The sequence below is a fragment of the Callionymus lyra genome, chromosome 17 (assembly GCF_982586985.1).
Source record: "Callionymus lyra chromosome 17, fCalLyr1.hap1.1, whole genome shotgun sequence".
Classification (NCBI taxonomy): domain Eukaryota; kingdom Metazoa; phylum Chordata; class Actinopteri; order Syngnathiformes; family Callionymidae; genus Callionymus; species Callionymus lyra.
The window spans coordinates 9,877,637-9,895,124 of record NC_141834.1 but is presented as its reverse complement, the minus strand read 5'-3'; the positions used below and the strand labels follow the sequence as shown (position 1 = coordinate 9,895,124).

Genomic DNA, 17,488 nt, shown 5'->3' with positions numbered 1-17,488 from the left:
CCACGTAGACCATAACGTGCCGAAATAGGAGTCGTAGCGTTAGCTAGAGCGGCTCGCGGTCGAGGTGCCAAAGTAATCGTACTTTAAACCGAATGCATCTTTTGAAACGTGTCGACTCGTGATGGTTTGATGGTCACTTCTCTCAAAATGTAAGTCTTTTTTGGTCCCATATGGACTTTATTTTTTTTTTTATCATTTTTACTAGTTAACATGATTAGTATTTGTGTAAATCTAACCAGAACAGGTGCATATACTTTTTTCTTCTAAGAATCTACCTAATAGAAACTCAATGAGAAGAAACTTACAATTATACAAGTTATGGTTGACGTGCTAATACATTCTTTTAAATAATGTTTATTGTTGACTCCAAGTCAAGGATGTAAAACATCTTTGCAACAACGAAGTTCATGGTTTGATTCCGAAATTAACAAAGAAAAAATTTCGGACATTCGTGTCTCTCAGATTTAAACCATATAACAAGGATTCTGTGTCTTATATGTTTTAATTTGTCCTCACAACTGTTGAAGATGGAACCCAACGATCTGATGGATTGATGAGGCTTCATAGATACATAGATAATACCACATAGCTTGTGGAGTAATACTAAAGAGATTTGCAGAGTAATACTACGGAGCCTCGTGGTGTAATACTGCGTAGCCCCGCAGAGCAATACAACAGTGTATTTCAGAGTAATATCATGGATCCTTGTGAAGTAATAACACGGAGCCTTACGGATAATTACTACGAAGCATTTCAGAGTAATACCACAGAGCCTTGCAGAGTAATACGGAGCCTTGCGGAGTAATACTACAGAGCCTCACAGAGTAATACTACGGAGCCTTGCGGTGTAGTACTATGGAGCCTTGCAAAGTAATACTACAGAGCCTTGCGAAGTAATACTACAGAGCATTTCTGAGCACTACCACGGAACCTTGCAGAGTAAAAACACAAAGCCTTGCGAAGTAATACTACAGAGCCTCGCGGAATTAAACCACAAGGCTTTTCAGAGTAATTCACAGAGCTTTCTGGAGCAATACAACAGATCCTTGGGGAGTAATACTACAGAGCCTTGTGGAGTGATACTCGGAGCCTTGCAGAGTAATACTCGGGGGGCCTTGAGGTGTTAAACCAAAAAACTTTTTGGAGTAGTACCACAGAGCTTTGTTGAGTATCCTTTGGGATTGATACTACTGAGCCTTACGGAGAAATACTACGGAGACTAGTGGTACTGCTTCGTAGCTTACAAAAATGTCTACATTACTGAGGGCCGTGTACCACATTTGAGGTCGGTAGGAACAACCAAAACGATTCACGTTCTGTAAAATACGGTAGTCTTAATTTGCGCCACGTAAAATCACCTGGTTGGCTGGACGCCGCGATCGACTCTCTCCACCTGGAAGAAAAACCATTTATCAGCAGCGAGCCTGACAAGTATCTGTCACGACGGTGACAGGCGAAGTCTCTCCGAAGGAAGCCACTAATCAGAACACGCCTGCCAGAAGAAGAAGCATGTCATAGCTCAAGATCATGTTCCGACCAGACACACACACACACACACACACACACACACACACACACAGCAGTGGAAGACCTCATCGTGGGAGGACGAAAAAAGCATCACGGATCGGATCAAATTCCGAGCGTGTCCCCGATTCTCTCTCTCGTCTAGCCTGCGCCGCGAGGCTTGACTGACTTGTGGTGAGGCATGATGGGGATTATTGATCTGCCTGGCGCACGCCTGCGGTTTCGGTGTGAGACTGATGGTCTCACCAGAGAAACTTCTTGGCACGGACGCTCGCCTCTGTCTTAGATCACAGACAGAACCTCGTGGTGGATGTGACGGGCCTCAGCGTTGGCCCGTTTGTACTCGGCGCCAGGTGAGCTTTAGCTCGGTAACTCGCCGCTAAAAGGATAACAATAACAATACTCCGAAGAGGAGACCATGTTGTACGTCCATGTCGGCAGACGGGGGGGGGGGGGGCTCAGCTTCCCGAAGGTGTTTAGTCTCCGGGACATGTTGCCGGGTCCTGGTTCTGGGGTTCCAAGTCGTCGAACCACATGAAGTAATCCACGGCTACTGGAGAAGGATGTGGACGCTGCACTAATTATGTGCGATGATGATGTCAGGTACCGATACACGCTCTCGGAGCCAGGAGAAGAAAAAAAAAAACGCTACGTTCCAAGAAGGGTAGAACCGCAGTGTGGCGACCACACTCGCTGAGAAGACCGCACTCACATCCACATGTCGGACGTGTCTGGATCCTCCGCGGCGAACGCTCACTTTATCATCCGCCGCCGTAAATCACGACGGAGGGGGAAACGCATTTTTATTTTCCGAGTTCAAAACTCGGACTCGAGCCCGTCGAGGGATGAGAAGCAAAAGCAGAGACACGATGGCGGGGCAACCTTTTTTTTTTTTCTTTCTTATTTTCGGTCGATTTTTCCAAAAGGCAGAACACGATCGCCAGGGGTGTATGTAAGAATTACCAGTCCATTAGTTCTCAATTAACACTGACCTGATAAAGTTTTAACAAGCCTCGGCCCGGGCGGCAGAAACACACACGGCTTCCTTCACGCATGATTTGTCCTGGAGATGGGTCCCTTGCCTAAATGTTAAATTTAATTGCCTGGCTGAAAAACCTTCGGAAAACTGTTTAACATGAATATTTGGCAACGAGCCTCATGTCTTATTTTCTGTACACTCAATTACGCCCGAGCAGTTTTCTGATTTTTTGACAGCCGAGACAGCGTATAATTCAAAACATTGACATGGAGTTTTTTTTTTTGTTGGGACAAAGGGGCTTTTTGTTTGTGTGTTTGGTCGCTGTCCATGGTCCTGACACTTGTGTTTTCACAGTCATTTAAAAAAAAAACTTTTCTTTAAATTTTATTTATAAAAAGGACGATGGATCGAATTGCATAATATGAGCTGGCAGTTCTCATTACATAAAGTTCCATAAGTGAACTCCTGTTCTCCCGAAAAAATGTTTTTCCAAAAAGCTTTAATCTAATGATGAATGGATTTGGGGTGCAGGATGTCGGAGTGTTTCGCGAGGTTCTGGGACCAAGTCGCCTGCCAGCGGATCATTTCTACTCGGGTCAAAAGACAAGTTATCATTTGTATCGTTTCGTGCGGGTTTGGAACTTCTCAGATCTGGCGTTTACTTATTGGAAAGTGCGGTGTTGTAATATTAGGAGCGATCTAATTTAATAAAGACAAGGAAAGGGCCACATGTGGTAGTGGGGGCCCCCGTGCAGGGTGGGCCCCCGTCGCCGCCGCCGCCCCGGTCCCGCCGGCCAGATAAAAGAAGCTGCACCAGAATCGTGCCAAAGTCCATAGTTGTCGTTGGCCGGGTTCGGGGGAACAGGAGAGCGTTTAATTAGGATCTAATTGGGAACAAATTGGGGCGTGCTCGATGGCGAACACCATGTCCCGGCAGATAATACGGCTCGGAGACGGACCAGCGGCCGCCTGCCATCGTTTTGAGGTTGAGAGATGTCACAAAAGATGTCACAGTTTGAAATGAGGGATGGAACCCAAGGCATGATGTTCCTCATCAAGGCTTTTCATTGAGATAGCAAATGTTAATCACTTTAAAAATAACAAAAAATGGCTTAAAAGGGTAGGACATGAACCTCTTAGATAAAATGGATTTATTAATTTATAAATCATTCGAAAATTAGATCGATATCACATCTGTTAGGACTAAGAGTACTAGTTATTGATGTCAAATGTACGCGTTGTTTTTGGTGGTTCACAGAAACAGTGAAACTCATTTTCACTAGATAACAGGTTGTTTTTTTTACCACATTTTTCTGGATCTTGACATGTTGAGAGTCACAGACTAATTTTAAAAAACACAACTTTTGTCCAAAACTAAACACAGACTGTAATAATCAATAGAACAAAAGAAAGTCTTTCTGTGGCCCAGTAGCAAATGACTCATGGACTGGTACCGGTCCAGGGGTTGGGGACCACTGATCTAGATCATCTCACCCTGGTAAAAGTGTGGTCCGGGGGGCACATACAATCCTTTCACTGTATTTATGAGGCCTTATAGCCAAAATTAGCTTTGGTATTTCTTTTTTACTTAACATTTATTTTCCTACAAAATGTTTATGACATATCTCCAACATTTTTTTTTTTTTTGATTAAAATGATACACACATAAATCGTATATTTGTGTAAAAAACAAGACATATTTCCCACCTTGTTTATATTTATGTACATGTTTTTCTAAATTTAAACCAAATTCAACCGATTTTTAAAATAGAAGTATGTGAGAGTTCAGGCGAGGTTGTGCGTTCAGGGTTAAACTAGCAATGGGTTATACTAATGAAAAAAGCTGATGCTGTATTGTCAAAAGTGTTTTTTTTCTGACCACAACTCTGCACATACTTGGAAAAAACTGCTTGATAAACCGTTGAAGGGTGAAAAGGACATTGAAGATGGTTTTTGGTTTGAAGATTTTAGTGCACATGAACAAATGATTAAATAGAATTGGTTGAAATAGGTTGATAAACATGTTAAAATACACAAATAAAGACATGTATTAGTCTTAAAATACATTTCAATCAAAAGTTTTTCTTACAATTAAATGTTACATTAACTTCAAAAAAAGTTATTTAAATCAACCAAGGATATGAAGTCAATTAATGATTAAAGTAAATCCTTAACAATTAGGTTTAAATTCTTATCAAAATACTTTATTTAGCTTAAATTAGCTCAAACAAATGTATCCAATTAAACAAAGTCAAGAAACAGTTATGGAGAAGCATGACTTCAACACATAATCCTCATTAAAAGTAGTTTGTTTTATTTTTCCTACCAGTTGCATCTTCTTGCGGACCAGGAGCTGCTTCCAAACATTTAAGCCATGCTTTCTCTGTGGGTGCGCAGGTCAATTTTGTCCCACCAGCAACACAAGCAAGAATGTGAGTTCCACCAGCTGCTCTTGCCTCTAATCGCCCCCTGCTGGAGTGTATGCGACCTGACATGTATCATGATACAGTTTAAAAGGCCACTAGATGTCACTCTTATCTACTGATTCAATAAAAACTGACATCATTGTTAAACTTATAGTGACATCTAGTGGCCTTTTAAAAACTGCTGTGTTTCATATGTTTCATATGTTTCATGAGGCCTCATCAACCCATCATTGAATAAAAAGCTACATAACATTATTTTATTTTATAATTTCATGATGTCATTTCTCATTTGATGGTACCAGCCCAGAGGGAACCGCAGCACATGATCCTGGACCAGAATGTGTGCCGCCTGGTTAATAAATCTGGATCATGGAATGAAGACTTTTAGGAAGCAGACAGTTTGGTTTTTGATGATCCGAATCAAATTGGCGCCTAATGGTCTGTTTCTCTCGATGAATGAGAGAAAGAAAAAAAAAAACACTTTCAACTGATTCTCCTAAGATTAGCTAGAAGACACTGAGTTTTAAATGAATAAAAACATATTTTTAATTAATATTTACAGAGCAAAGGAAGGTTAGATTTTGTTAAAAAAAACTATTACATTTTTTTTTTTTGAGGATTTAAAAAGAAGAAAGAGAAAACATTTCATGCAATTTCAAACCAAAAAATAAAGATGAATCAAAGATGAATAAAATGTGAAAATGCAGTTTTAACAATTGAACAATTTAAAGTCAAAATAACTTCAGTTGAAGAAAACAACAGAAAAGCTCCTTAAATATTTTTGGAATATAAATCAAAAATCACTCATTTGAGTTTTGAACATGGAGTTCTTGAAGAAAATATATCTTTAATCTTTGATTCATTTTTCTTCTGCTTGGAGTCACAAAAGAATAGGAGCCTGTCCAAGCTATCTAGGGCAATAGGCAGTCAGTCAACTGAGAGCTGATTTTTTGGACTGTGGGAGGAAAGTTGGATTCGAACCTTCAACCCTGTTTGTCCTGACATGAAGACAATGAAACCAAAAGTCAATAACAATCAGACGTGACCAATCGAATGCTACACAAGGGTTGTGATCTCATGTCAAATCAAAAACCCTTTTTCCTAAGTTCTCTCCGCAAATGTTCCTCTGGGTCAAGCGAGAGTTTCTTCTTCTCTCCACGTTGATTACGAACCGTCGGGGTCAGAATCTGCTTTTAAGATCAACATCAACACGGGGATCAAGTTTAAGCCGTCAGACCGTGAGTGAGCCTGTGAGTCTCCGGACTTTATGCTAATGTCTCCGGGTGTCTGGGTCGGCCGCCCCTCCGCAGTTCATTATTATAATTGGGAGACATGGCTGAGAATGCTGAGAATGCGAATATGAAACCCGTGGCAGCTTCTGTCGCAATCTATATTCAGGGGAACCCCAGAGAATGTTTCCAATCCCCGGCTTTTTGGAGAAAGAACAACATGTGTACATGTGTGCGCTTGGATTGGCTCGGCTTTGTCGTGGAATAATGTGAAACAGCTTCGCTGGTTGTTGGAGCCGGAGTTCCTGTCTCCGAACCTCTGCTTTCTCAGTGGAGCCACAGCAGCAGCAGAGGAGGAGGCGATGGTGAGTAGAGGAGCGCCTCAGGCCTCGCTGGTGAATCCAAAGACAACGTTGGTACAAACACTGTGAGACTGGAGACGCCAGAGCTGAACGTTGTCCACGCAACACACACTGAGATCGTGCTGGGTTAAATAAAAGCCTTAGGTGGCCTTGATAGAAAATATCTTCAGTTTTGATTGTTAAAACCATTAATAATGTTCTTTGCAACATATACAGTAAGTAAGTTAGATGGATGGATGGATGGATGGATGGATGGATGGATGGATGGATGGATGGATGGATGGATGGATGATAATAGATACATGATATATACATGATAAATAGATACATGATAGATAGATAGATAGATAGATGGATGGATAGATGGATGGATGGATACATGGATGGATACATGGATGGATGGATGGATGGATGGATGGATGGATGGATGGATGGATGGATGGATGGATGGATGGATACATGATAATAGATACATGATATATACATGATAAATAGATACATGATTGATAGATGGATGGATGGATGGATGGATGGATGGATGGATGGATGGATGGATGGATGGATGGATGGATGGATGGATGGATGGATGGATGGATGGATGGATGGATGGATGGATGGATGATGGATGGATGGATGGATGGATGGATGGATACATGATAATAGATACATGATATATACATGATAAATAGATACATGATAGATGGATGGATGGATGGATGGATACATGGATGGATGGATGGATGGATGGATGGATGGATGGATGGATGGATGGATGGATGGATGGATGGATGGATGGATGGATGGATGGATGGATGGATGGATGGATGGATGGATGGATGGATGGATGGATGGATGGATGGAGGGATGGATACATGATAATAGATACATGATAGATGGATGGATGGATGGATACATGATGGATGGATGGATACATGATAATAGATACATGATATATACATGATAAATAGATACATGATAGATAGATGGATGGATGGATACATGATGGATGGATGGATACATGATAATAGATACATGATATATACATGATAAATAGATACATGATAGATAGATGGATGGATGGATACATGATGGATGGATGGATGGATTGATGGATGGATGGATACATGATAGATATATGATAAATAGATACATGATAGATGGATGGATGGATGGATGAACTTTATTGATCCCTCTGGAGGTCTCCTTTAGGAAATTGTTTATAGCTATCAATCTATTATTATTTTATATTATATACTATAACTATATACTACTATATATAATGTATATTGCTAATTAAAATTAATGACTTCCTATTAAAGACATGGAGATAACAAAAAAACCAAAGGTTTAAAAATACTTTTCGAGCTCATATCAAGCTTTTGGTATTAACTTAGAATTTTTATTTATGTATTTACAATATTTGGGGTTTTGTTTTTATGATCATTTCACAATATCGATATAAACATTTCAGCCTTTTGTATATTCGATTTTGCTAGAATAATATTTTCCTTACATTTTTCAAAATGACATATTTATTTAAAATAAAATTACGTCAATAAAATATATTTTTTCTTTATATTTTAACGATTTCATTTTCAATTAACTTTAAAATTTGGAAACCAAACAAACAAAGTTGTTTTGGTAGCCTTTGTAGATACTGTATATATGGTAACAAAAAATATTTATATAAGCAAAGTTCAATACAGAGTTGTATATTTAACCATATTTTAAAATACACTTAACCCTTGTGTTATCTCAGGGTCAAGGTGACCCAAAGTACCATAAATAAATGTGTTTTTGGTATCCCTTGTGTTGTCTATGGTCAAGGTGAACGACCTCCACCACTACATATGTGCTCAGGAAGCCAGGGAGGTCGTTCACCTTGACCCAGAGACAACGCAAGGGATACAAAAAACACATTTTTTCCTGGGGGAAAAGAGTTTCTTTTGGTGCCTATGTTTTAAAAACACTCGTAGAAAATAAAAGACACTTTATATGGTTGTCCACCTGCTGCAGCTTTGAGACAAAAAGACAATGATCCGAAAAGAAAACGTAACAAAAATCCTGTTTTATTCTCAAAATAAACATATTATTGCTTAATCACAATGCCAATTTCACTCACTGTTGTCAGGGGAAAAAAAGGAAAAACAGCTTCATGAAATGTACCAGCAAAGTCCAATCCTGAAAAGTCCTGACAGGTGAGACGAGAAACACGACAATAGACATAAGATGTAAACTTCATAAAAAGAGCACGGTTAAAAAGTATGTTTCCGAGATATCATACATCATTTAAATAATACAAAAAAAAATCAAAACCAGGTGAAAGACAGAACGGGGTGTCAGTGCTGCGGTGACAAGTAAACAGTATTCATGGAAATCCCAACACGTGCGTCTTGTCCTGTTTGATTTTCGTGGAAATCGCGTTAATGTTTCATTAAAAAGACGGGAGAAATATGACTTTTTGCTTTGGATTCTAGCGGTTAAATAAACGTATGACATGTTCAATTCCATTAAGCGAGTCTGCGGAGGCGTGCGAGGCTTCAAGGAAAAAAAAAGAAAGAAAGAAAAACGTCTTGGCCTGGTCTGTGTTTTTCTCAACTTTTTAAAATTGGGTTATTATATTACCTACATGCGCAGAATATCAGATTTGTTGGAGAAAATGCCTCTGCAAACACGTCCCAGCAGCTCCAGCGGCTTGTTTAGTCAAGTGTTTTTCATTGTGTGTGTGTTCACGTGGTGCCCTGACCCCATCGCTTGCCCTGCTGGCAGCCGGCTGCAAGTGCTGCTGGAAATCAAAAAAAAAAAGTGCTTTATCAAACAAAAATACGCGAATCTCCCGTTCTACTTTTTCTTCGGGTGCAAGTTTGCCGCCAGCAGCTGCATCCAATCACCTTCAGCGTGTCGTTTTAGATTTGTAATATCAGACTTTGGGTGCCAGAGATTTGTGTCGGGATTGACGTGAACAGGGAATGCGATTAATCTTCTTTTTTTTCTTCTTTTTTTTGGAGTGTTAACAGAAGCTAAAATAAAAGGAAATAAATATATATTTCGATGGAATGTCAGGCAGATATTTGCATTTGAACCTCCAGGAATAATGAAGTGAACGAGCCGAGTCAGCATCTTTGGTTACATCCACACGACTACTTTGAGGTTGAAGTTAAACATGATGTTACTTATGGTTTAAATGTATTTCTTTTCTCACAAATTTCATTTACAAATTAAATTTAAAAAAATCATAATTCAGGTAAAATACTCAATAGCGTTACATTTGGACAACAACTCTACAAATTCCAAAAAGTAGATTTTTTGTGACATCGAGAAAAGCAAACGTCCTGATATTTTCGCACAATGAATGGAATGCAATTGGTGGTCGCATGACTAACTTCGATAAAAGTACAAGCCACAAATTTCATGTACTTTCATGACTATCTTTAGTGTTGCCTTCTGAGCATAGCCGTTAGCATTCCTGCTAACTAGAATCATGTGAAGTTGCTATAAAGTACTGATCATAGGTCGCGTTTGTTTCCGAACTGTTGAGCCCTTTTTTTTTTTAAATAGAAGTATTTGTAGGGCTTAAATTTAGACCAAGTATACAATTTGGACATACAATTCTACAAATACTCAATGAAAAGTACATTTTTTTTGTGTAGTCATGTAAAAAAGGGTCTCCAATTTTTCTTGCTACTTTCGCACAATGAAAGAAAAGCTATAACTTACATTACAGACTGCATTTTGAAATTACACAAACTTCACAATCTCAAATGACCTACTTTAGTACCGTTTATGGTTTGTAGTTTATATCTACTTGACGGTTCTATTTAAAGGGATTCTTCCTGCTAGCTAGAATTGTACGAAGTTTCTATAAACTTTGGTTAAGTACGAATTAATTGTCGTGTTTGTTGCTGACCCTTTGAAGAGTTTTACATCTTATACTGGCATAAACATAGGGGGCGCTATCTTTTTAGTCCTTTAGTTTAAGAGCAGTATTTGCAGGGATTACATTTAGACAACTTTACCAAGTATTCCATTCGGACATTCACTTCTACAAACCCAAATTAATTTTTATTTTTTTTGTGACGTTGTGTATAGTAGGGGTCTCCAATTTCTTTCTTACCACTTTTCCACACTGGAAGAAAAGCTAATACTTAACTTACATTAAGGACTATACTTCATTTTATCTACTTGATGGTTTCTTTACGGGGACTGTTCCTACTAACTAGAAGTTGTGATGAACTTTGGTAAAGTACCGATTATTATTGCTTGCGTTTGTTTCCAACCTGTCGAGGAGTTGTAAGCCTTTACTGACATGACCATAGGGGTAACCAGCTTCTTGGCCCTTTTGTTTTAATTTGGTTAAAAAGTACTATTTGCAGGCTTAAATTTAGACCTGCTCGAAATTATAACGACAAATATAAATTAAAACATATTTTTTCTTGCTACTTTCGCAACAATGAAAGAGAAGATAACATGAAAGACTATACTTTTTAAAAACTTGCCTTAATTCACGCTCTTTAATTAACCTACTTTAGCAATGTTTATTAACTGTAGTCTTAAGCTACTTGATGGTTTTCTTTAAGAGGACTCGTCCTGCTAGCTTGAATCGTACGAAGTTGCTTAGACTTTGGTAAAGTACCGATTAATGGTTGCATTTGTTTCCGACCCGTTAAGAAGTTGTTTCACTGGCATGAGTACATGGTTTGCTATTTGCTTTCCTTTTGTTCGATTTTGTCTGGCAGCATTTTTCTACGGAAAAGTTTTGGACCACAAGTGACAAACCAAATTTCCATCGACCTCTGTAGCTAGCGTTAGCTCGCTAGCGACAAGTAAGGCACCACAAACGCACAATTAGCACTTACATTTCAGATTTATCCATAAATCTCTTAAAGATAATGGGATCGATGAAGCTAACCCTAAGGTTATTTTTCTAGAGAAGGCATATTTTCCAGATAATAAAAGTGAGCTCCAGATGTATATTTTAATTTTGTTTTTAGATATAACTACCACCAATTAAAATAAATTAAGCTTCCTCTTGGAAATGAAGGTCGTGCGACGTTAAAACAACATTCCTGCACGTTCAAATAACCATTACTTACTCACTCACTTCATTATAGATGAAAGAAAAGTAGTGGCGTGGATGTTACTTTTTATAAAACCTGACATGCCAGGACTGGAATCAAACAGTTCAGACGATGATCAAACAAGCAAGTCTGCAGAGTAAACAAAAGGATTATTCAGATCCTGAGATGTTTTTGTTATTGATTGTGTAACCTACAGAGGGCGCTCACAGCTCCTGGTCTTTGTGTAACATACATTTGTAAAAAAAATACAAAAACAAAAAAAAAAAGATACACATGTGCATGTTAGACCAGAGAAGTCCAGCATCATTCCTGCGACGGATAATTGTTATTCCTCCATTGAACGAAAAATTCTCTCGCTCCTGATATTTTTGCCAAGAGGCACAATTCGAGTTATTGCTCAATAAATACCTAAGGTTTCATTCGGAGCCAAATGCATGTCAACGCCTCACTAGGATGTCGGCCGTTTAATGTGCAGAGCAGTTGAACTGAAAGTTACACCAGAAGAGACATGTTGCAAAAAACTCTTTGGAAACGACATCTTTGGGTAGTACCAAAACGAAACGAAAAAAAAAAAAAGAAAGTAAAAGTCTCTCTCTCACTCTTTAAATTACCTCATTCAGTTTTTTTAACTTAAAGCTGCATCAAAAAAAAATATTCAGATTACACTTCTTTGACTCAAATACAATACATAATTTATGGCTTTATAAGTTAAAAAAAAGAAAACGCCTCAATGTACATCAACGTTTCACCCATAATATACAAGTTAAATTATTTTTAAAGCTAGTTATTCGCTCCGGTGGACGGACGCGCTCATCGCTTGCTACTCAGTGCTCGGTTTGCATCTTGATATTGTCGAAGTAGAAAAAAACAAAAAAAAACATGCTCTGCCAACAAAAAAAAAAAAAAAAGCCTTGTTGTATTATAAATCCTATACAAAAGAGGCAGTCTGTTACAAATATGGTTGAAGCATCCCTTAGCTTGTGGATTATAATAAAAGTGAAATAAAAGTTTTGATCCACTTGATTCTCCTTATTGCTCTGAGAACGACTCCCTTTTTTGTAGTGTCTCGGTCCAAACACACATTCCAGGAGGGCGAGTCCGTGCCAGTCTATTTTTAACGTTTCCCAGCAAAAGGTAAAAGACAGTTCTTGTCGATCGCTTGAGGAAAAAAAAAAAAAAAAATTGTGCTTTTTAAGACCATGACATCTGAGCCCTGGTTCATTTTTTTCTTCAATATGGCCTCCAGACGGCTTCATCCATACGCCCTCCCGGGTTGAGGACGGTCGGGGAGTTACTGTGGCTCCCGTCGCCGTCCACCCCTCCTTCCGTCTGGCTGGGCAGGTTGGGGTTGACCAGGGTGGTGCCGGTGGAGGCGCTAGTGCAAGGCGGGATCATCCTGGAGGGCGAGCGATCCCCGCCGGGGACCATGGAGAACTGGTAGGAGCCGGACGAGGCGCCGTAGTAGAGGTACGGCGTGCTGCTGGTCTGGAAGGGTCCGCTCTGGCTCTGGGTGGAGCCCGGGTACGGCGGGGGAAGGTAGGTGTGGTAGTGGGCGCTGCCCAGCGACATGGCGGAGGTGACGGGCGGCGTGTACGTGAAGGTGGCCGGGTAGTGCATCCTCGGGCTGGTGAAGCGGCTCTCCGTCAGCGAGGAGAGCGCCGGGAACTGACGCTCGAACTGACCCGGGAAGGGACTCAAGTCGGTGGATCCTGGAAACACACAAACGTTGAGGATTTAAATTCACGGCAACAAGGAAGTTTTAGGTTCTAGCTTGAAAAGCACTTTGAGGGCGCAGACCTCTGCCAAGACACTCGTTTCCTTAATGATGTCCACTCACTGCTATTGCCGGATTTTTTGTTTTTATATTTGGACACATCCAGTATTTAGTATTTAATACAGACCTTATTTTAGAATTTTAGAATGTCCTTTCATCATTCTCACCATAAGTAGCATTGCTTATCCCCAAGGCCTCATGAAACAGCTGTGTAGTGAAAACACTGTATCATGATACAGTGTCTTCATTTAAAAAAAAAAGGCCACTAGATGGCACTCTCTGCTTTATAATCCTTGGCATCATTTTTAAACCTAAAACTTAAACCAGTGCCATCTAGTGGCTTTTCACAATAAAAATACTGTATCATGATACAGTGTGTTTAACTACAAAGGTGTTTCATGACGCCTCACCTACTCACTCACTACAGCAAGTTTTAAAGGGATTTTTTTTGTGATCGAGTGTTTTTGATAGAAATGGATCATCGATGATAGTGATGTGTTGATGAAGCTTCATGAAACTAGTGTCATTATTTTCAGTCCACTAGATGGCGGTCTCTGAACTATTTTCCTTTGTTTTAAACAGCTGTTCTAATGAAAAATCTCATCATTTCCTAACTAATGGCGCCACCTACTGACCTCTAAACAACATGACACTGTTTCATGAAGCTTCATCGGCACATCACTACATAAAACAGCTGTGTAGTGAAGATACTGTATCATGATACATCATTCATTTTAAAAAGGCCACTAGATGGCACTCTAAGTTTGATAAACAACGCCAAGGCCTTTCAAAACCTCATCAACACATCACTAATGGAATAATCAAAGTCGAAAAATAATGAGGATTTAATCAGCGCACTCAGTAAACGAAGAACAACATTTTTAAATAAAATAAAATATCTGTAATGTCGTTTCAAAAAACCTCCCAAAAAAGTAAAACATATGACCTCCTTGGCAGAGGTAATAATGACAATTCGCACTGTTATTTTTAGATGGCAAGATTGGATGACACAGTGTTTGCATCAATAAAATTCTCAATGAAATCCCCAGCAGGTGCAAAAAATAAAAATAATTCCGTTTTCCAAGAGAAATATAGAAGGGTGGCTCAGGAATAGTCTAGTTCTGGGCGGCTCGGGGGCCAAATGCGACCCTTTGACTGTATTTATGTGGCCCTAGAGACGCCAAAAATCATTTTGAAGCGAACATTTTATTTATTCCTATTATTCATTACTAGTTTAACTCTAGATATTAGTGATGGTCTGATGAAGCTTCATGAAGCGGTGTCATTATTTTCAGTCCACTAGATGGCGGACTATTTTCCTTTGTTTTAAACAGCTGTTCTAATGAAACATCACATCATTTTTTTAACTAATGGCGCCACCTACTGACCTCTAAACAACATGACACTGTTTCATGAAGCTTCATTAGCCCATCACTAGTAAATAGGACTATAGGCTTTTTTTGTTTTGGGTAATTATTATGTTATTGTTGCCTATCAAAAAAAATTGGAGTGAATATTAAATAAAATCAGACAAAAAAAATAAAATACAAATTTGAGTAAATATAGCATGATTTTATCCGATTTGTTTTTGTAACATACGCATTTTTCCCCATTATATTTAGGATTTCTGCTCCTTTATTTTTATTTTTGCTCGACGGCCCCTCGTTAGAGGTACACGGAACACGTATGACCCTCATGTAACTTCCCCGCCGTCCTGGATTCAGTAGTTCTTACGCTGGATCTCACGCGTATACATCAGATCAATCTGGAAAATATGCATTTTTTTTTTTTTTGTTGCGGTTCTCGGATCAGCACAAATATTGTTTTATTCATCATCTGGGTTTGTGTGTTTCACGTCGGGGAGTTTTGACAAGACTGACAAACACATCAGCGCCGACCCGGCGCTTACACGGGGCCCTAATATGTTTACGCCTCTGCATATTTATGTTTGCGCCTGCACATGTTTACGTGCATCTGTGCAACTGTTTATGCATGCAAGTGTGCTAACAGTGTGTGTGAATACTGTATGCACATAAAAAAAAAAAAGAGAGCCAGGGATGAATCAGGAGCTGCACATGTGGAAACACTTTGAGCAGAAACAGTTTCCATGAGATCCATAATGAGGCAGGGCTGAGCTCTGATGTGGCTCCTCTCCTCGCCTCCCATCGGCTCCAGCCTGTGTGTGTGTTGTGTGCACGAGCCGAGGGGGGAAGAGGAGGGTTTTTCGAGAAGCGCCATCTCACCCTTCGTTCCTCTGCCTTGAAAAATACCCTGAAAAAAAACCACTAACTGGCTGCGGCGAGTGTTTCTCGCCGGGTGCCGAGTTTCGGAGAAGAATAGGACGTCCTTCTCCGGGTCTCCAAGCTCCCTCCTCTCTTGTCTCCTCTCGTCCAGCCATGGCGTTCTTATCATAAATCACTAGGCGTCTTCCGTGTCACCATGTCTGCCGCTAGAGGACATGGGGGTGGCAAGGGAAGAGGAACAAGAAGGGGGGAGGCGTAGTGGGGGGGGAGGGTATTCATATGCTGCCAATTAAAGCCTTTTTAAACTTCCTCTTTTCCACAAGTCGGGTCTGATTCTAATCGACGTCGTAGGTGATCGTCTGTGAAGAAGGCGACACGAGCGGCGCTGTTTCAACGAACGGCTGCTTTTGACATTTGGACTTTTCCTCGTTTCGTAGGGAACACACAGCGTTTTTTTTTTTCCCTGTGATGCCGAGCCAGATCGAACTTTATTGACTTTAAATGAAACCAGAGCGGGCGGCGGCGTCGGCGGCGGGCGTCTAAATATGTGGGAGCATCTCTCATCTCTCTCCGGTTTCACTTCCGCAATGTGGCTCCAGACGCCCGAACTTTTTCTGAGGCGGCGAAGTCGTCTCGAAACACTGGGGTGAAGATGTGAGCGCGAGTGTGGTCCTTTGAAGTCCCTTTGTTGACGAGAACAGACTCATTGTTTGCGTTTTGATCAACTGCAGATCTCGGAAATGACTCTTCCCTCTGAGAACCATGGTGTCAGACTCTTTGTACTGATATGTGAACGGGGTAAAAGGGTGAATGAGAGAGTCGGGGACACCCTGGAAAGGGGGCCAAGGCAGACGGAGATGGACAATCACTTACTTCTGGCTTTAATAATGTTTAAAATGATGTAAAATATACTTGAAAATTAATTAATTTGACACCAGAACTGTTTTTTATTTTAACAAAATATATGTTTAGTCATTTAATTAATTAATTTAATTTCAAAAAGACCTAAAGTAGTCTAATAATAAGCAATTATAATTCAAATCTAGCAAATTACTATCATAAATGGTTCATCAAACTTCTAAAGGTGTCATTAAGAAGATACTTTGATTTAAAGAAAGGATCAGCGAGAGGATTTTATTGTGTATTTATGCGAGTAAAAACCGGGAAATTTTGCTAAAGATTGACACATTAAAAGCTGGAATGAAACACAAAAGTAAGATTTATTAAAAAGCCAAGTGAGTTGACTTTTGAATTCTTGTGAAATAACTTTAAAATTAAGTGGATTTAAGTAAATAATCAAAATTTAAGATATAATTACAGATAACCAGAAATATGTTTTACTATTTTCTTCTTTTAAAATATATATTTTTAGTTATTTTTATCTTAAAATTAAGTACATATATATACTTTTTAATGTTCCTTCTTTGTTTAGATTACATCATATTAGATTTGATATAACTTTATTAATATAATCGCAGAACAGCTAATGTTTTATTTTATTTCAAGAGTAAAATGCCTAAAAATATATAAACAAAAGTAAAAAGAAAAGTAGAAAATAGTTCTGGTTATCTGTAATTGTATCTTTAATTCAGATTATTTACTAAAATCCACTGAATGGCTGTCAAAGCGCTTTGTGACCCTGGTCTAGAAAGGCGCTATATAAATAGAGATTATTATTATTATTATTATTATTATTACAAGCTATTTTACGAAGCTTAAGTCAACCGCTTTATCTCTTTAATACTTTTTTGTGTTGTGCTTTATTTAATATTTTTTGGTGTCAATCTCCAGCAAATTTCCCACTAAATTGTCTTACAAATATAATACAATAAACTAACCTCTAATATAAACCTGCTGATCTTTTCTTAAAAAA

General features: G+C 39.2%; 1 protein-coding gene across 5 annotated transcripts in view; it reads right to left on the bottom strand.

Annotated features, from left to right (window-relative positions):
- Positions 1-8,572: 8,572 nt before the first annotated feature.
- Positions 8,573-17,488, bottom strand: part of runx2b (RUNX family transcription factor 2b) — a 70,880-nt gene continuing 61,964 nt past the window's right edge. For all 5 annotated transcript variants that reach the window (XM_087813075.1, XM_087813078.1, XM_087813079.1 and 2 more), the window contains one exon: positions 8,573-13,307. In XM_087813075.1, the coding sequence (XP_087669201.1) occupies positions 12,829-13,307 (479 nt within the window). In that variant the 3' untranslated portion in view covers positions 8,573-12,828. The remainder of the gene's footprint in view (positions 13,308-17,488) is intronic.